This window comes from Gossypium raimondii, chromosome 13 (genome assembly GCF_025698545.1).
Source record: "Gossypium raimondii isolate GPD5lz chromosome 13, ASM2569854v1, whole genome shotgun sequence".
In the NCBI taxonomy this organism is placed as follows: Eukaryota; Viridiplantae; Streptophyta; class Magnoliopsida; order Malvales; family Malvaceae; genus Gossypium; species Gossypium raimondii.
Genome location: NC_068577.1, coordinates 25,487,287 through 25,507,074, shown reverse-complemented (window position 1 = coordinate 25,507,074; position 19,788 = coordinate 25,487,287). Strand labels below are relative to the sequence as shown.

The window sequence follows — 19,788 nt, the reverse complement described above, 5'->3', positions numbered from 1 at the left end:
TTTGCAATAGGAAACATAATTGCTTGATTAAAGGACGTGGGGATATCAGTACCAAGTCGATGTTTCCATTCACCTCTACCCTATGTTAAATAGTTTATAACATTATCCATATTAATATCTCTAAAATATTTTAAATCACTTTCTTCCACAAAATTAGATTTATAATATAGAGCATTATAAAATTAACAAATCGCTCTAAAGGTGACAAGTACTTCCTTCCACCGTACTGGTATGGTTTCTCATGCGGCACCCTCTAGCCTACTAGACTCTTGATCCCCAAGTGATGCATAGAATTCTTGTACTACTGGACCACAACAGAGTCTTTAGAGGATACACAAAAGCATTCCCACCTATGGTATTGAACCCATGTCCATATTTCCCTACATAGAATCATCGATAGGTCAAACCCTCATTTTTGTATAAACATCTTTCCCTGAAGTTCTAAAAAGAATTTTTCGACGTTTGGGTTTGGAAAGTTGACGGGTTTGCAACCACCAATGGTTCGGGTTTAGACGTTCTTGATTCTTCATGAAAGCTTTGTTGTAAATTTCTTCTCTAATGTAGAGCTTGTTAACTTGCACAGGATAAAAATCACGAGGAAAGAAAAGAAATTTTGCAGAAAAATAAGGAGAAAAAGGAGCAAGGGTTTTATGGTTTTAGAGGTTTTGAGAGAATATAAGGTTAAGAATAGGATTAAATGTGTTTTAGGGTAAGAAATATTTGTATTTTTAAGTTTAAAAACGAGTTAAGACAAGGTTTTGATTGTCAGGTTGTGCGATGGGTTGGGTTAACCCTATAGAAAATTGTAGTTGGATATAGCTAATAAGGGTGGGATAGTCCACTAGGGGCTATCTATTGTTGGGAATATCTTGTCATATGGTCTGAAGTGGTAAAATGCTATGTGACTATCTTACAAGTACAAGTACGTAAGGGAAAAATGGGTGCTTAACTATCAACGAAACCATATATTCAAGGGACCATAAATAAGGATATCAATAAATGGGTCTTCTTAAAGGGAAGAGTGTACACAAGCTAAGTTGTAAGAAAGAAATTGTCGAAATAATATGGTGTGTCTATATTTTAAGTTTGACGTGGAATGAAGGGTTCAAGATAAGAATCCATCGTTGTGGTGAGATATTTACAATTCTACCAATAGTAGTCGTTAATCTACATGTTTGCATATATGGTTATCTTTTGATGAGTCGAACCAGGAAGGTAAAATGGAAGTCTAAGATGAAGCTAGTCAGGGTCTAGCCTCAAAAAAGGGTTGTTAGAAAGATCTCTATTACAACTAGATCAGCCCGATATTATCCGCCAATGATTCATTCAAGAAGAACGCATGGGCGCCATTTTCACCAGTCAAACTGCAAAACCTCCTATGATATACAAGGAGTTTAATTATATGCATTAGTTATTTATTTCTTGAACTTCAAAGTCATTTGAGAACTTACATGTAATTTACCTTGAATGTAAGATCAAGGGATGACTCAAGGATCGTGTGGAGGGACCAAGCCAGACACCGTCAAGTCAACGCGAATGGCGTCATAGTTGTATCATGCATATAGAAGGGCACCCGTAGAGGCTATGCCTTAGTGTTCAAATAAGAAAAGTTTTAGTAAAGTTTTAAATTCCAATTCATTGTACATATATAAACATATGCATGCTCAATATAGCAAATTGATTGTAAGAACCTTAGTTAATTGTAGAAAGTTTATTTGTAGTTATATTTCAAAAGCTGTTGAAATTTAAAGAACTTAGAGAAAAGTCATATGATAAATATGATTTAATTCTGGCGTTATCTAAGTTGTAAGTAAATTAAGTTAGAATTGTTGTAAGTAACTCAGGCTAATAGTGATACTTGGTACCCAAACTCGGCGATCGGTTCGGGTATAGGGTGTTACAAATTTAAAGACTAGATAGCACATATAATTGACCTAATACATGATGAGGACCAACAAGCTAGATTTAATAGCAAGGGATAGCAAACCCTTGTCCGAGAATAAGGTTGCCACCGCCTCTATGGTATTCTCCTAGTAGGAGTTGTATTTTTTTTATTTAAAAAATTTTATTTGGTTAATACTTGTTTGATTGAAACACTTGTTATTCTCTCATCAATAAAGAGTAAGGGCTAGGTAAAAAAAATACACTTTACATACGTTGATATTCTATCTAAATATAGAAAGATTATTTTCCTAAATAAAATTTATTTTGACAAGAATTTGTGTTTGGTTACTAGCGCCTTTATAGTTTCACTATATAGTTTTCATTGATTTACGTATAGAGCTCACACTCTAGCAAACCAAGTCAAGGATAATGGAGAAGATCAAGTGGTTGAAAGTTGGGATCGGTTTAACTCACCTCGTATGAAACACAAGTACAGTCCAAGTAAATAGTATTTTTAAGTAGAATAAAATATTTAAATTGAATAAACCTTGAGGTACCAAATTATGTCAAAAACTAAAATATAAATATTAAATCTTAAATTTGAATATAACATTGGGACTGAAATTAAAATTTGACCATTTTTATATAATTAAAAAAATAGATCGAAATTTAACCAAAATTGTTAATAACGTTGCCAGGTGTGAAAGAAGCTTTTATATGGTAGTATAGATAGATTATTCTTTTACAATTTTAGGTTATAAATAAATAATAAAAAAATGGAATAGAATGACATGGAGCAATGGAGTGATTATAGTGGAGATGGATAAAGCAATCTCCACCCAACTAGCACCATTGCTATCCCTGTATAAAACAATATGTGGACAAACTATCCTACATTCAACTATGTCCAGATGACAAGCCATCCATGCTTCCCATGTTGCTATTTACGGTCTTTGTAAATGAAAGGATTAAATAATGTGCTGATTAGGGCTTGGAAGATTGCTCTCCTACAGCAGGGTAACTTTGATAGATTCAGCTTCTTTAATCTCTGCATTCCCCTCTGGTTTCTGAGCTTGTTGCTCACCCACAACTTTATCTTGTGTAGATGGGGGATTGGAAGGTTGCTTGCCACCTTCAGCAGGCTCAGCAGCTTTGACAGATTCAGCTTCATTAACCTGTGCATTTCCCTCTGGATTCTTCGCTTGTTCCTCGGCCAAAACTTTTTCTCTCGTCTTCTGCCCCACATCGCCCGCAGCCTTAGCAACCTTGTTGAAAGCACCCATAGCCCAAGTGGCTCCAGTTAAAACATACTGATTCTTCATGAGAGCAGAACTGGCATTGCTCACCGTTTGCTCAGCAGCTGTCAAGGCCGACTTGGTCTTCTCGGACACCTGATACTTCTGGTCCATTTCCCTCACTTTTTCATTCATAATGGTTGTGCCAACATTGATTTTCTCAGTGAAACCAATCTTCTCGTCCAGAGAAGCAACCGTGGCAGTAGCAGTTGATGTCAGCCCATGCTTCTCATCAAAGGTCTTTGCTTTGTTCAATGCATCTTTGCCAAGAATAAATCCTCTGGCAAGCATGTCACTTACAACATCTTCTGCTTTCTGGACAGCAGATTCAGCATTGGCAGAACCTTTGTTCTCTGTTGCCTGAGGTTATCAAACAATTCATTCAAGTTAAAATTATAATTTACGAAATCAAAGCAGAGAAGCATAGGTTATGACATTACAAGTGTTGCAGAGGCGGGTGGCTTGTAATCAGGAGCTAATTCTATGGTAACAGACTGATCAACAATTGTTGCCCCCTGAAGAAAACCATGTAAGCTGAACTTGTAAGAATTATATTAAAAAAACAATCTACACAATCAATCAGCGAGAACCTTCAATGGAAAAGGCTCTTTCATGAAAAATCCAAACTTCGAAGCTTCAACAATTAACAATAATATGACCATCAGAATCATATGAAAAAGAGTAAGAGGCAACATGAGTAAAACAATTTGATCTATAAAAATCAAGTCGAATTAATCTTTGCTAAGAAAGATAACGATTCTAACCAACAAAAAGGAAAAGGGAAACAAAAATAAGTACATCTTGGAACCATGATATTAACCTAAAACACAAAGTTGAGCATTGAAGAACTAAATGCAAACTATATCAGAATAAATGCTTTTGTACCACATATTCCAATGGCCAACATGACTGTTGTTCTGCGAAATCAAATAAACAGTTCACAAGTCGGAAAAACACGTGCAAACTGAAACTTCTGCCACAAAGGTTTTAAGCACCATTGAGAAGTGGAACGAGATTTGATCAGTTCCCTTGAATCAATTATCATAAAAGAAGCATAGTATAAATTCAAGATATAAATACAAATGTACGCAGTCAAATGCATAGAAGGATTTACATATGTTATCAGCAAATCTTCTAGTAACAATGATTGCTATCTTTTAAGTGAGAAATTACTCTAAACAAAATGGGCATTGGTAATGTGATCCACCGACAATGCATCAAGCATTCGCTCTTGAAAGCACATCACACGTGAGATACCACTAAAGACCAACATTTAATTCCGATATCTATTAGACTGATAATTTTCATTCTACCAAAAGCACGAACTCTAATATCGTGATGCATGAGGAAGAGTTGGTGACAACAATTAACATAATAAGGAAAAACTCAAGATGCATACCGAAAGAAGAACAGCAGTCTCTGCCCCCTTTGAGTCCTTGAAAGTAATATATGCAACTTGAGATTGCTCATTATCACTGAACAAAATAGATACAGGAACATAACAAACTTAGACCAGACAGCATTTTCGAAATTTCAGACATTAATATAATGGTAAAATTACATGTGCCAGAAGACAGAAGAATTAGTTTCAATTTTCTTTGTATCCCATACCAAATTGGGTGTGAATGTTGGAAATGGACATTATGTCTAACACAGGTATGTTCATTTTTTAAAGCCTTTTCTTAGAGGGTCAGTTGGAAGGTCATATATATGCCAACACATCCAGCTATGAATCAGCTATAGTTCTTGAATACAGATAGCTCATGAAAAATGAAGGGTCGGAGCAATACTAACCCATTCATTTCAACATATGCAATTTCACCGGAGAAGGAAAAGAACTCCTTGAGATCTTTCTCAGATGCACCCAAGGAAACGTTTCCCACTTTCACAGATTGGGTCTGTCAAAAAATAAAAAAGACGGAAAAAGTTACAAATAAACCCCTAAAAGGCTAAAACTGATAAATCATCTTCAATCCCCCATTGCATTTAAGGAGAAAATATCCCATATATCTTTTTAGTCTAACGTCAAAACAAAATTTCCATTAGGTTTCAACCTCGTAGGAAGTTAATAACTCAGATAATAAAAAATCAGGGAAGGTCTAATGCATTTACATTAGAGCGAGCTAAACTCTGCATTTTTTTTCAAAAATTGAAGAAAGCATTAATTAAGCAATTTTTTACACCCTAATTAATGTGTACCAGCTTTCAAAATTGTTATGTATGCAACGAAGTGAAATCAAACAGATCAATGTATAGTTTACATACAAATCCAAAATAATAAAGAAATCTTTATTAGTAAAGTCCAAAAATATTTACAAACAAACAAATGGAAAATATATTATAAATTGCTAAGAATCGGAAAAAAAAAAACAATCGCATTATGTAACGAAATAAGGAAAAAATCAAATGCATAGAAGTTGCAAAATACAAAACTTAAATTACATTATATCGTTAGATAATTGAAACCTTAAAAGTTAAAATAATTACAAATTCTCTTTTCATTTTCAGATGAAATTGAAAAGAAAATCAAATGTATAACAATTGCAGAATACTAAAATTAAATTAGATTCTATATGAAACCTTAAACAATTAAAAAGAATTACAAATTGTCTTTCATTTCCCGATGGAATTAATCGAAAAGGAGAAAAAAATATTACAAACTCAATTAACGATATTTAAATCAAAACAAGAATAACATTAGATCTTGAAGTTGAATCCGAATTGTTAAAAAGTATAAATTGTTTTAGTCAACGAAACAAGATATGAGAAAACGAAAGAAAAAAGAAGCACTAACCGCCATGTAGTTCCGTTTAAAGGCGGAAGAGATCGAATTTTTTATTAAGCGGAGAATAAAATTTTATTTCTCTATTCTTTTCAACAAAACACAGAAAATGGAAGTTTTCCCGAGGGGTAGAAATTAAATGGTGTGAAATGTGAATGAAATTACGAGGTGGACAATAAATAACTATAAATGACAGTTCCAAACAGTATTGAGGGTATGTTCGGGATATTGATGCAAAATGAGAAGCGTAGCTATTCTACTTTCGAGTAGAATTGGTTATAGGTGATTTGAAGTGCTGGGGCGCATAAGATCAATCAAACAACTTTCAATTTTTTTATTATAGGAAATGATATTTTTCTTTTTACAATTTTTCTTTCATTTTTAGTTTCTTGCGACCAAAATAGTTAGCATTGAACGGGGAAAGAATTGTTTTGTAAAAACATATATCCGGTCTCTTTCAATTTTAATATTGAGCAAATTAGTTCTTTTAAAAAATTAAAATAATTTAATCTTTATTAATTTTGAAAGTGAGCAACTAAGGAAAATTAATCACAATGTCAATATTTTCTGTCAATTGTGCATAATTTTGATTGATATAATAATAAATTTACTATTGATGTTTATATATTCAATGTAAACATTGACAAAATGTGTAAATGTTTGGGGGTTACATTTATTAAATTAGGACCAAATTGACAAAATATGTAAATATCACAAAGTTAAATTTGTTAAATCAAGACCAAACTGACAGAATGTCTAAAATTTAAGGGCTAAATTTGTTATTATGTGAATAATAAGATGTACAATTGACAAAAAAAAACATTAACATTGGATAAAAACATTAATATTGGATTAATTGTCCTTAGTTGCTCACTTTCGAAAGTGGTAGAGATTAAATTGCTCTATTTTTTTTAAAATGACCAATTTGTTCAATGTTAAAATTGAGAGAGACCATAGAGATCTTTTTACCAATTGTTTTCTATTTGAGTAGGTGTGGTTTTGATGACGGACTAGTGTTGTCTCTCATGCTTCCTCGTGAATATTGGAATCTATATCTTTAAAGGAATTTTAGTCGTTCTACCTTAAAAAATATTTTTGAATATTAAATTAACAGATAAGAAATATTTTAATGAAATTAAATATGGATCATTGGATTAAAAGATATGTGATTAAATTTTAACCATTGATTTTATATATAAATAAACATGGCTCCAAAAATGAATTTTTGTAAAATTTCAAAAATGTCATGGAAATACCAAAAACGTCACAAAAAAGTAAGTTTTGACCTTTCGTGACATTTTTGGCAAAAAGTAAGAATGCGTCACAGATGTAATGTAACTAAAAGTCGTGATACTTAAAAAATGTGAAAGGTATCTTTTCTGTTTTGTTACTTTTTAAAGCACCACATTGACCAATCAAAAGCGTCACAAATTAATTTCCTCTCTTGCGATGTTTAAAGATGTCACGAAAAAGTCGATCCAAAACGTTGAATTGTTTTCTTATTTTGTGACATATAGAAATTGTCAAGAATAATAATTTTAAAAACATAAAAAAAGACACTTTAGTCACTTTTATTTTTTTAACTAAAAGGTAACGAAAGAATAAAAACATCACAAAAGGGATACTTTTAGTTACTTTTATTTTTTTGACTAAAAGGTAACGGAATGAATAAAAACGTCGCAAAAAATAAGCAATGAAAAATTATCAAAAGTCATAATTTAAATAAAGCAACAAAATGAGTGCAAATACATAAAGTTGACGAAACAAAAACTTAAATACAACTACTAAGGTTCAAACAGTAAAACACAAAGCCACAAAAAAAAAAAAAAGACATAATGCAAGTTGTAGTTGAAAGTAACGTATAGTCATACATGGTATGATGGACTAAATGGTATGATTACGAAGGCTGGTGACAGGACTGCATCTTGGAGTCGAATTAGTAGCTTTAAAATTAGATTTATGGGAGGAATGATTATCAATTGCTTGTGACAGTAGATGCATGACTGCTCGTGGTTGAACTTGTACAATTAGCTACTAAACCTTGGCTTGGAGATCACGAACCATTTGCCACAAAACTAGTGGAGAGGTCATATCAGTGAGGTCTTTGATAGAAAATCATGAACACCTTGGAAAGATGAAGTTTCACCTTCTGTATGTTTGGAGGAAGATGTTGCTGTGTTAACCACTTTTCCCCATCCTTTTTTATATCGAGGATGAGAATCCAAAACACGTTCCATAATTTATAAATCCATTAGATTGCTTGTTTTCTCTAGATCAAACGGATGTTACTTGTGCATACTATTGGATCTAGTGCCCTAAGTATAATATATTCGTTTGTAAACTTGTAATTTTTTCGAACAGATTCGTTAATAAAATTATTCATAGATTGCATTAATATCCTTTGTTTATTGTCCTCACATGGTTTTGCATGTAAAGCAAAAAGAAGCAAATATTAGCTTATTGGTTGTCTAATGTTGAACTAAAACTAAATGGTATTACGTTGCCGGATCATAATACGAAAATACAACTTATATTAGTAGACGAACCTAAACATGTGCTTAGTATAATCAGGAATGAGTAAACTGATTGAAAGACTAATATGTCATCTATCAAGTCTAATTGGGGAGATGTTTTGTCTTGGGCACTAGAGCGGATGACTCCCAAAATATAGAGACATATATGTGGCTGACTGGATTGACAGTAAATCGGACAAGACCCAAGTAGAATAGATCCTAAATTTGTTTATGGATTTATTCACTTATGACATTCATAGTGTGACATACCTTAATCCCGAGTGGATGATGGACCATGTATGTGTGACTCGTATACTTTGATGTAAGTAAAAGTCCGAGTTTGATTACATGAGGAATCGAAAGTTGATGCGTTGGGTATACGACTTTTGCAATATGTAGCATTATTCACAGTAGTGGAATTCATGATTGGACACTAAACTTCCCACAAATTTTAATCAAGCTATTATGTTTCCTGTTGCTAAAATGTGGATGCAATTCATTGATACTAGAATTGCACCCGCATTGAATGTTTCAAATGTTAATGTATTTCAAGCAGCTTTGTTTTATGGTATTATGCAGCGTAAACAGGTCTGCGTAGGGCGTTGGATCTTTCGAGAAATGAAGCGGTGTGTACAGAGCAAAAAAGCTGAACTATTCTTTCCTCACCTCCTAACGGCTCTATACCACCAGGCAGAAGTGCCAATGAGCGAAAACGAGAAATTTATGATTAAATGATATCCTCTCATTGACATTACGTGATAAATGAAAAGTAAATTGTGGCTACGAGTCGTTCGTCTTTGTGATGAATGACTTAATTACTATTTAATAGTAGTTGACTTTTCATGAAAAAAGATGTACTGGTTGTTGGAAAAAATCTGGTTTGAAAACGGTTTTCTTGCAAAGTGAAAATTTAAAAATTTGAAAAATGACCCGGTTTGTGATATTTATAGCAATAAACCATAACCAAATGATCTTCTCTTCTATTCTCATATCATGAACTGCTTCGAGTGTGGGATCGAATCAATTGAACCAAAACATAGAACTAGAAAAAGTTTTCCTTTTGGGGTGAAAATAGAAATTCTCTCTTTTTTAATAGAAACTGGTAACATTGTTATTTTGAAAAATATGTTTATAAGTTGCGAATAAATTCTCTTTATTTGTTGGCAGAATAACATTCTCTCAAAACTTGTGTTAATAGTTCTACTAGTGCCATCTATTTATAAGAAGAGAAGGTAGAACCCTTGTAGAGTTGCAAAAGTTTATTTTGAATAGAAAAATAACATTCTACTTAGAGTAGGAGAGGGGTGAATGACTCACCCTTATATTTTTACTAGGGTTGCTGTTGCCTTCATGTTGTATGAGGGGTTTTGGGCCTCTCTCACATTGGGTTCAAGTACGAGTACTTCATGGACCTTTTTTACCTAGTACTTTGTAATGTGATCCAAGCCGATTCGATTTTTCTATTTCCCAAAATAAACTTTAATGTTTACATATTAAATAATTTTCTGATTCCAATTTTACTCTAGTAAAATTTTGACAATTGTACCCTCAGTAAAATTTTGAGAAAATTCATTCAATATGTCACAACTTAACATGTTCACTATGACCGAATGGTTTATTTTCATTTTCGGGCTTCAAAACAGTCCAAAAACATAAACTCATTCTTTCATCATTTTTAAGTAATCCTATATAGGACTGCAAGTCTCCATTTTCATTTTCGTTTCCATTTTTAGAAACCTACATTCATTTTCAAATGATTCCATTTCTCCATTTGGGAGAAAACCATAATTATTCCCGAATGTTTCCCATTTCTCTTTTCTATTCATTCCATTCATTTTTATTCAAACATACAATTCATTTATGATTTCAACGATCTAGCGGAGAGACTAATTGGACGTATGTAGTTGAGGCTCAAATGGTTTATAATTAAGTTTAGGTTTTTTGCCTATTAATTATAAACTCATTTACTCACAAAGTCATTCCACTATAGTATTGTGACTAAGCTCTCCCAACGACATACCATTACGAAAGCAACTACTTAATACTCGTCCATTGACCTTGTAATTAGTGTGTTACCCTCATAGGATATCCTTGATCTCTTTGGGATAATATTCATTCTCCCAATATGATCTTATTTTATCTCATGGTAACCATTACATATTTCTTCATGAAAAGTCAATCATTATCAATTAGTGATCAAGTCATCCATCACAAAAGTGGACGACCCATGGCCACATTTACTTTTCATCAACCATGTAATGCCAATGAGAGGAGACAATTTACCCATGTTTTGGCAATGAATTCCACAGTTGTGAATGAAGCTACATACTACAGAAGTTGTACACCCAATGCACCAGCTTTCGGTTATCTATTTGAACTTAGGCTTTTACTTACATCAAAGTGTACGAGTCACTCATACACAGTCTGCCATCCACTCAGGATTTAGGTATGCCACACTATGAACGGTAAAAGTGAATAAATTCATAATCAAATTCAAGATCTATTCTGCTTGGGTCTAGTCCAATATACTGTCAATCACATCTATGCCTCTATCTTCTAGAAGCCATCCGCTTCGATGCCCAAGATAAGCCATCTTCCTAATTGGACTTGATAGATGACATATTAAATTTTCAATTGGTTTGCTCATTTCTGATTAGACTAAGGACATGTTTAGGTTCATCTACTAATACAAGTTGTATTTCCGTACTACGATCCGACCACATAATACCACTTAATATTAGTTAAACATTAGACAACCAATGAACAATATTTGCTTCTATTATGCTTTGTATGCAAAAACCATGTGAGAACAATTATACAAAGTATACTAATGTAATTAATGAATTTGTTTTATTAACCAATCTATTAAAAAATTACAAGTGTATATTGACGAAAATACTACACTTAGGGCACTAGACCCAACAATATCCCACTTGCCCTGGTGAAGTGGATGAGTCATATTTCGCATTCTTGTGCCCCTCCATATGTTTCCTAAAGAGCTTTCTAGCTATAAGAGTCTTGGCTAAACAAATCCCTGGGGTTTGTCCTCATATGCGATCTTTGACTACGTCTACCATCCCATCAAACACTACTGTCCCCCTTAAGTGTTTTGTTCTTATGTGGTTAATTTGGGATTAGCTATATCCACACTATTATAGTGCCATAGATTTTCCATACCTCATATTCAACCCTCCATAGTGAAGTTAGCAGTGCAACCCTGGTTGACACTTGTTCACACTATGGACCCACCATCTAGGATAAAAACACAGCCTGATGTCGATTTCTTCAAATCCCGATAGGAGTGAGATCTCCTCTAGAATACATAAGCATATAATCCCTTATTCTCCATAAATACTTGAGTATATGCTTAACTGCTTGCCAGTGCCTTGGTCCTAGATTCACCTGATATTGACTTACCAACTCCAGTGCAAAATAAATATCTGGGCGTGTGTATAGCATAACATACATGAGAATTCCTACTATCAAAGCATAAGGAACCTTTCTCATGTTCTCTCTTTCTTCTGCTGTCTTAGGATAATCCTCTAAAGAGAGATGAAATCTTGATACGGAGGGTTAATTTCCCTACTTCGAATCGGTCATTGCATAATGCTCCAATATCTTGTCTATGTATGAAGCTTGAGATAGTGCCTTTTGATCCCTTATGATTCAAATACCTAGAAAAAAATTAGCTTTTCCCAAGTCATTAATGCTAAATTGTCAAGTTAACCATAGTTTAACCGATGAGAATGTCCCTACATCATTTTCAATGAGTAAAATGTCATCGACATATAGAACGAGAAAGATAACCTTTTCATCCTTTAAACGTTTGTAAACACAATGTTCATCTACGTTTTGCTCAAATCCAAAATTCTTGATTGCTTGATAAAATCTTTGATTCCATGAGTGGGATGCTTACTTAAGTCTATGATGCAATCTCGTACTTGTTAGTTGGTTCGAGTCTCTTATGTTCTCGATCGTAAAATTAAGTAGTAAGGGCTTAGTATGACAAAAGGCTGATTTCAGAAAATGATAGGTTTAACAAAGGGGTTGTTTGGTTGATATGGTAGATGGACGAGTCAAGGATGGGCTTAATAGCTGAAGAACGAACCAATATTAGAGAATATCACCCAATTCTTAGAATAGCTCTTAAGATGGAAAACGAATGATAGTTTGAACCGTGAACCACTATCTATTGGAGATAGGAACCAAATGGTATAGATGAATGCCACACTTGTAAAAATCGATAAGTTCACAAAGGAATCAGACTGACGCCACTAGACTAGCTAGATAAGTCAATTTGAGTTACAAAAGAACAATGAGAGTTGAACAACTCACAAATATATTAAAATTCATCAAAGGATCAAAAGTTCTTTCTACATGTTTCAAGCCTAATATTTATAGGCTGTAAAAAGGTCAGCCGAATAGGCATGTTACAATCAGATTAAATGGAGCTGAACGTCTATTGAATTATCTAGTAAATTTCTTGAAGACTTCTAGGTATGGAAGTTGCCATCAGCTTTGTCAATTGCAATTCCCAAGTAGTCAATTTATGGGCTTTGAAGTTGAGCTGAATAAGTAAGGAACTGATCGGTTAAGAATGGTATGAACATAAGTTAATGCCACTTTGGAACACCGAATGTGCATGTATCTTTTTAATGCTACTTGAGGCACCTGAAAAGTCTTTGGTGTGAACAACAGGATTTGGGCAGTCCCTTTGGTGTGAACAAAGCAGCTGACTGATCAGTTCAAGTGTGGACTCAATTGGTGCCATAGCTTTTCACGAATAAATGCTTGGAAGAGTGTACCCAGCAGCTCCCATATGCATGAATGTCCTAGTGCATGTCCCTTCATAAATCCAGTCCAATGTATCTGAAACTATACATGCATGTTCAGCTGCCAATGTGAACATCCTAAAAGAAAAATTGAAAACTCGGTTAAATGCAATATTAAGACAACGTTTAAACATAACTTAATTTGTATTAAACTTAGACACGCAATTATAATGTTTGACTTAAGACAGAATGTAAACACATATTAATATTGTCTAAAACTAGTACTTGATTAAAGACAAAAATTAATGATGTTTGAACTATTAATGATGTTTAAACTTAAGTAACTAAATTAAATAAAATAATTTAAGTCCTTATTCCAGTAGTCGAATTAAGCTAGCTGAAATAAAAATTGGCTTGAAGCAAGTTGTATGGAACACATAGAGGGAATTCTCAAGCCCGATCAATGAATCTTGGTACAGCTTCTCCCTAAACTTGATCAACAAGACCCGAGATAGCTTTCTTGAATCTCTTGGCTCGGCCACGAGTGATTGGCCCCGTTGGAAGCTCAATTGGATTGCAAGCTATTTTGGTTGAGTCCTTGACTGAGATCGCATCAGTCTATATATGGATCTAAGTATTTTGCAAACTTTATGCTCATTTCCTTTACCTATATATCAGGTGGGTTGCTGATAACTCTTGAAAAGATTATATTTTAAGCCTCTAAACTTGATTAAATGCATGTACTTAAGTAGATATATTTTCATTTTTAGGTTATTTTTAGAACATTGGATAATAACGTTTGGATTGTGCCTTGAATGCCATTTTATGTTACTTTTCCTATTGGGAGAAAGAGAATTGGTTGTTGTATGTAGTAGCTGTAGAAAAGATAAAAATGAGAAATTGAGGAAGAGAATGAAAGAAGTAAAAGAGAATTATTTGCAAAGTCAATTTTAATCAATTTGAAAAAAAAAATAAAAGAGAATATTGTAGATGAGAGTCGCACTTTAGGTTAATATGGAAGTAATCAAAATTTAAAGACCCACAAAATAAAACAACATACCTTGCGAAAGTAATCACAATAGGAAGATTAAACACAAGATTTAATAAAACAAAACATGAATAGACTAAAATAAATATTTCATTTAACAAGAATTTATTGGCATTCATAGAAAGAATATCACGATAGGAGTGGCAATATGAAAATTTATTAAACCCATTTTAATTAAAGTATAAGCTTTTGTCGAAGTCCTATTATGTCTCTAAGTTAATTAGCATATGTCTATGTTAAAACTAACCTAGAAATCACCCTCCCGGATATTTACCTAGTTTATGCATATAACAATCATCTTTTGTTATCGACATGATATGCACCTTCTCGTCTTTATGCTAAATGTAACACCCCAAACCCACATCCATTACCAGAGTAAGGTTACGGAAATGCTGCAGCAAGTTAACAAAAATAAACAAGTAAATCATGATTATTTCACTTATAATTTCTGAAATACCATAATCGAATTACAATAATATCTTATATCTACAAGGCTTAAATTGAGCCTCAGAGACTAAAGAATTAATCTTAAAACGCTCAAGGACTAATTTGAATCAAATCAAAAAAATTTAGGAAAATATAAAAATTCAAAAATAGGGGACACATGGCCTTGTGGAATGCCCCAGGCAGTGTAACTTTCGAATTTGGGACACACGAGCATGTCCCAAATCATGTCCCTACCCGTGTAACTCACTGAGTTGGGCCACAAGGCCGTGTGCCAGGCTGTGTAACACACTGACTTAATACACACGGTTGTGTCGCAGGTCGTGTGCGGCACACAGCTAAGTGGCATGGGTGTGTACCAGGCCACAAGTATACACATTTATACAACAATATAAATCATCAACCAAAACATGCCAATTCACACAACTTAACTTCTAACCAATATGCCTATCATAGGCACATCAAATCACAACAATTCAAATAGACCTTTTAGTCATACCTATACTACAAGTTTATATCGAAAACATCTTCCATCATTCATAGTCCATAGCAAGTCATTATCTAAACATTTTTCCAAGTAAACATCAAGATCATGTAGTGATGCTCATGTTACCAACTTGCACTTAGGCTCACGCTTTACATATATACATACCAAAAGAAAAGTAATGACAAAACAAGCCTATTACATGCTATATAATCCAAAATAAACGTTCATGATCTACCAAAATCAGATGGATAGTGTGACTTGAGTGAGAAACAGAAATTTGTACAAGTAAGCTCATTGAAGCTTAATAAGTTCGACGTACAGAAACAACAAATCTTACTGAAGTAAATATAACAATTCAATTAATAATAATTCAACAACAAGTGTTTCTTGCCATCCACAATCTTAAACCGATGAATTGCATTATTCAATTCAAAGCTCAAATGGTAATTTTTCGGGAAAACATACATATCCATAATAGAGTCAAGTGAGGAAATCAGGTATATGTCATACTATTCAAATCATTAAACAGGTTATAGTACAATAAATTATGAATTGATGAACGACTTACAGATACGAGTACACAAGTAATCCAACCGGTAACACGCCAAACGCTCATAAGAGCTACTTCCATCGATAACACACCACGGTACTAAATGCCTAGCCCGCGGGCTATACATCCGCCCCTATAACACGCTAGATCAGGGTAGTATAACACGAGATTTTGCAACAAATGATGAACCTCAGTATACTTAGGAAAATATATAAAGCTCTCCACATCAATCTCCATTCCAACTTCGGATAATACTCCATCATTCAATTGTACTCTATCTCGCGTTCATCCGACCCAATCATCGATATAAATAACATTTTCCTAAACAACTTACATCATCTATAGTATAACTTATATCCATTGTTTCATATCAAGTCATCATAAAATTCATTAAAAATATTAGATTACAATCCGTACGAACTTACTTGGACTGAGTAGTAATAGTTGCAAAAGTTCAAACACTATTCCATAAATTTCCCTTTTCCACGCAAATCAACAGGGTCTTGATCTAAAATATAAAATTTTCCAATTATTAGCTTACATTTCATATTCCAATTTATTCTACATTTTATACACTTTTATTTTCTAAAATTACACAATTTCCCCCAACTTTTACAACTTTTTCAATTTAGGCGCTTAACCTAAAAATCATCAAATTTACCATTTTCCTAGGTTAAAAATTATAGCCAAGTATTCAAGTTTGCTAAAATTTCCACAAAACACTTCATATTCACCATTAATATTTGAAATTTTAACATTTTAACAGTTTAATCCTTTAATAAAAAACTGACTAAAATCACTTCACAAAATAACCAAATACCACAATCAAAGCTTCAAACACATATTTATCATTAAAAAATTCAAGATTCATCAATGAAAGCTTCTAAATTTTTTAACAGATTTAAAAAAGAAGGTAAATGCTAGCTAGACCTAGTTGCAACGATCTAAAAAACATAAAATTCATTAAAAACGGGGCTAAAAAACTTACTCATGCAAAGGGATGAACTAGCTAAACCTCCAACCTATGCTTTCGGCAAAAGATGAAGAGAAAATGAAGAAAAAATGTCTTTTGCTTACAATTTGTTTTATTAATTTCGAATTAATTATAAAATTGCCATTAAACCTAATTTTTTTCAATTTTTATTTAATTTTTAACCCCAGTACTGTCACTATCTACTAATAAGGTTTAATTTCCGTATTGGCACTCCAAAATTTATTAGTTAAGCTATTAAATCATCCAAATGCAATAATTAACAAGTTTTGCATCTTTTACAATTTAGTCCTTTTTCTTTAATTAGCTACCTAAACGTTAAAATTTCTTAACCAAATTTTAATATGAATCTAATGACTCTGTAAATATTCCTTAAATAATATTTACGGGCCAACATGACAGAAATTTATGGTCCCAAAACCACTGTTCCGTCACCACTGAAAAATAGGTTGTTACACTAAACCATCTAAATGCCTTCAAGTCATCCTTCCTAGTTGCTCTCATTTTCAGTAAGTGTATGTATTATTTTGTGGTAATCAAGTATTTAGCAAGCCATGTGAAAGGCAATAAAACTCAAAGGAGTTTTTCTCTAAAAACTTATATGTAAAATGGATGAATGAAGGTCCCCTTTTATAGTTGTTGAAGCCCCAACGTCACTTGTTATTTTTCACAAGGGAACCCTTGATTCTCTCTCCCTTGATATGAGGAATGTGGGTGGCCATTTTACTACTTTTAGTAGAACTAGTTGTCATCCCTTACTTGGCGAAGAAGTAGGGGGTTGACTGTTATTTTTAACAGTTGTGTGTTTGGTTGTGGCTTAAGTTTAGGGAAGGAGTTGTCATCCTTGATTAGGGGAGAGTGGAGGTTGAATTCACTATTATTGGGAGTGGTATGGCTGGCCTTTGAGTGGTTGTAGCGAAGTGGGTAGATGGTGGCTGTTTTTGGGGAGATGGTTGCTTGAATCAAGGGAAGAAAATCTCATTGAGACTCTCATGATTATGTTATCCCTGATTCATGGAAGGTGGGTAAATATGTTCTTGAATTAGGGAAGATATTAGCTAAAATCAAGGGATGTTGATGGGCAGGTTCATGTAGATGGTAGGTTGATGGTTCTCGGGCTCCATCCGGACATCTCTAGGTCTCCATCTCTTCTAAGGTGACTTGAAACCCAATCATGCTGGATCAGAATGCTTCAAGCAGCATCTGTCTAAAACAAACAAAATTCTACTATATTTTTCCTTAGCCCATTTATTCTCAAAAAATAAAAAAAACTATACATTAGCATAAATTTCACTAAATGAACACATTTCCATAGAAATTACAAAATATCACCAAATTAATAATAAAACTATAGAAAAAGTTATTTATTTACTCAGAATTTGCATAAATTATACATTAAAGAGCAATGAAAATATCTATATATTTATAGTTTACACATCCCCAAACTTAAATTATTTCTCGTCCCGAGTAATTTTAAAAGCATGTCGTATAATGTAGAATTTAATTCATCCAAGTGGTCATGTAAAAGTGAAAATTATGCCCTCAAATCAATTTTTCAAGCATGTAGTTCGTGTACAGTTTATTATCCAATATTTCTTCAAGTACCTAAATGTTAACAAAATCATGATTTGTATAGTTAATTTTACGAGTAGAGTTGATTCACTTCAGAAAGATTTTAACTTCCTTAAATGTTAACAATCCTTGTTATTTAGTTTGATTGATTATAATTTCTTTCACAAAAAAAAAAAGATTTTAACTTCCCCAAATCAACCAAGAATCATTTCTTAGGTTTGATATATGTCTTCATATGTTGAGTTCAATATTTTCCTCTCCACTAATGTAGTTAGCTTAGCAATTGAAATCAATAGGTCTTTATATGGGTTGTAATGAGGCTAGGTTCAAGGTAGGGAAAAAGGATTGAGGATTTAAGTTTAGTAACCTTAACCATAGCCTACCTTGGCCTTCAAAAATGCAATTGTCCACTAAATAACCAACTCTTTTTCTCTATTTTTTTTCAAAAGCATGTGCTCACTAGTACTCCTTTTTGCAACAACTATTTTTTTACTGAGTTACCTTTTTGAGCACACAGCTTTATGTAATTCAACACTGAGTGTTTTGTAATGCACACCTAATGTCCCTCATTAACTCCCCAAAACTTAATCCTCAAAGATATCTAAAGTAAGCAAAGTTAAGATTTGGTGGTACAAGAGGTCAAAAAAATTTAGGAAGAGCTACTTAATTCATGGGTTTAAATCAAAAAATATAGGCCATATAGCTCAACTGGGTTTTCAAGGGATAACAATTAATAGGGTAGGCTGGAAAGGCTCAATCGATCCAAAGAAATTCTACCTAAATCATAAAGACTAGACCCTCATGCATGTTTAATTTTTCTAAGGAAGATTAAAAATTTTATGGTGAATCTATACATGCTCTCTAAAATTAACATTCATTTCATGATTTACTTAACATAAGATACTTGAAGTAAATAGAAGATCATACCTAAATCCGGACTAACATACCATACAAAATCAATTGATGTTGAACACCTTTCCGCTTACCTACCTTCATGCAATAATCATCTTCCAAAAATATTTAAGGCACGATTCCCCCAAACTTAAAAGGAACATTGTCTTCATTATTCAAAAATATTCATCAGAGGAAAATAGATAAAAACTTAAAAAGTATATTTCATTAAAACTAATTTATGAGTGCAACCATATTTTATTTTGCAAATAAAATAAAATAAAATAAAAATAATGTTTTAAAAATGAGTGAAATATTTTCCAGCTCAAATTCATCGGTCTGATAAAATTTCGACCACTGGCTATTTACCTTAATCTTACCTTGGTTTTTAGTGGAAGTTTTTGGCCCTCGAGATTTAAAATTTTACCTAGATCAAACACTTGAGATTAGGTCTATCTCCACAGACCCTCATTAGTTGAAATTATGTTGATAGCAGTAAATGATCCTAACCGTTGGGACTTGAGTTTCCCTAGATCAAATACTCGTGTTTGGGTCCATC

The 19,788-nt window shown here is 33.1% G+C and overlaps 1 protein-coding gene across 1 annotated transcript; it reads right to left on the bottom strand.

Annotated features, from left to right (window-relative positions):
- Positions 1–2,585: 2,585 nt before the first annotated feature.
- On the bottom strand, positions 2,586–6,131 carry LOC105774438 (binding partner of ACD11 1). The gene is made up of 5 exons (XM_012596936.2): positions 5,974–6,131; positions 4,974–5,077; positions 4,579–4,654; positions 3,620–3,694; positions 2,586–3,539 (listed from the first exon to the last, which is right to left on the bottom strand). The coding sequence occupies exons 1-5, from the start codon at positions 5,977–5,979 to the stop codon at positions 2,892–2,894; spliced, it is 909 nt and encodes a 302-aa protein (XP_012452390.1). The 5' UTR covers positions 5,980–6,131; the 3' UTR covers positions 2,586–2,891.
- Between the last annotated feature and the right edge of the window lie 13,657 nt (positions 6,132–19,788).

Coding starts and splice junctions, on each gene's coding strand:
- LOC105774438 (XM_012596936.2), bottom strand. Junction 4,655..4,973: donor GCATATGTTGAAATGAATGG/GTTAGTATTGCT, acceptor TATTTTGTTCAG/TGATAATGAGCAATCTCAAG. Junction 3,695..4,578: donor AGACTGCTGTTCTTCTTTCG/GTATGCATCTTG, acceptor GGTTTTCTTCAG/GGGGCAACAATTGTTGATCA.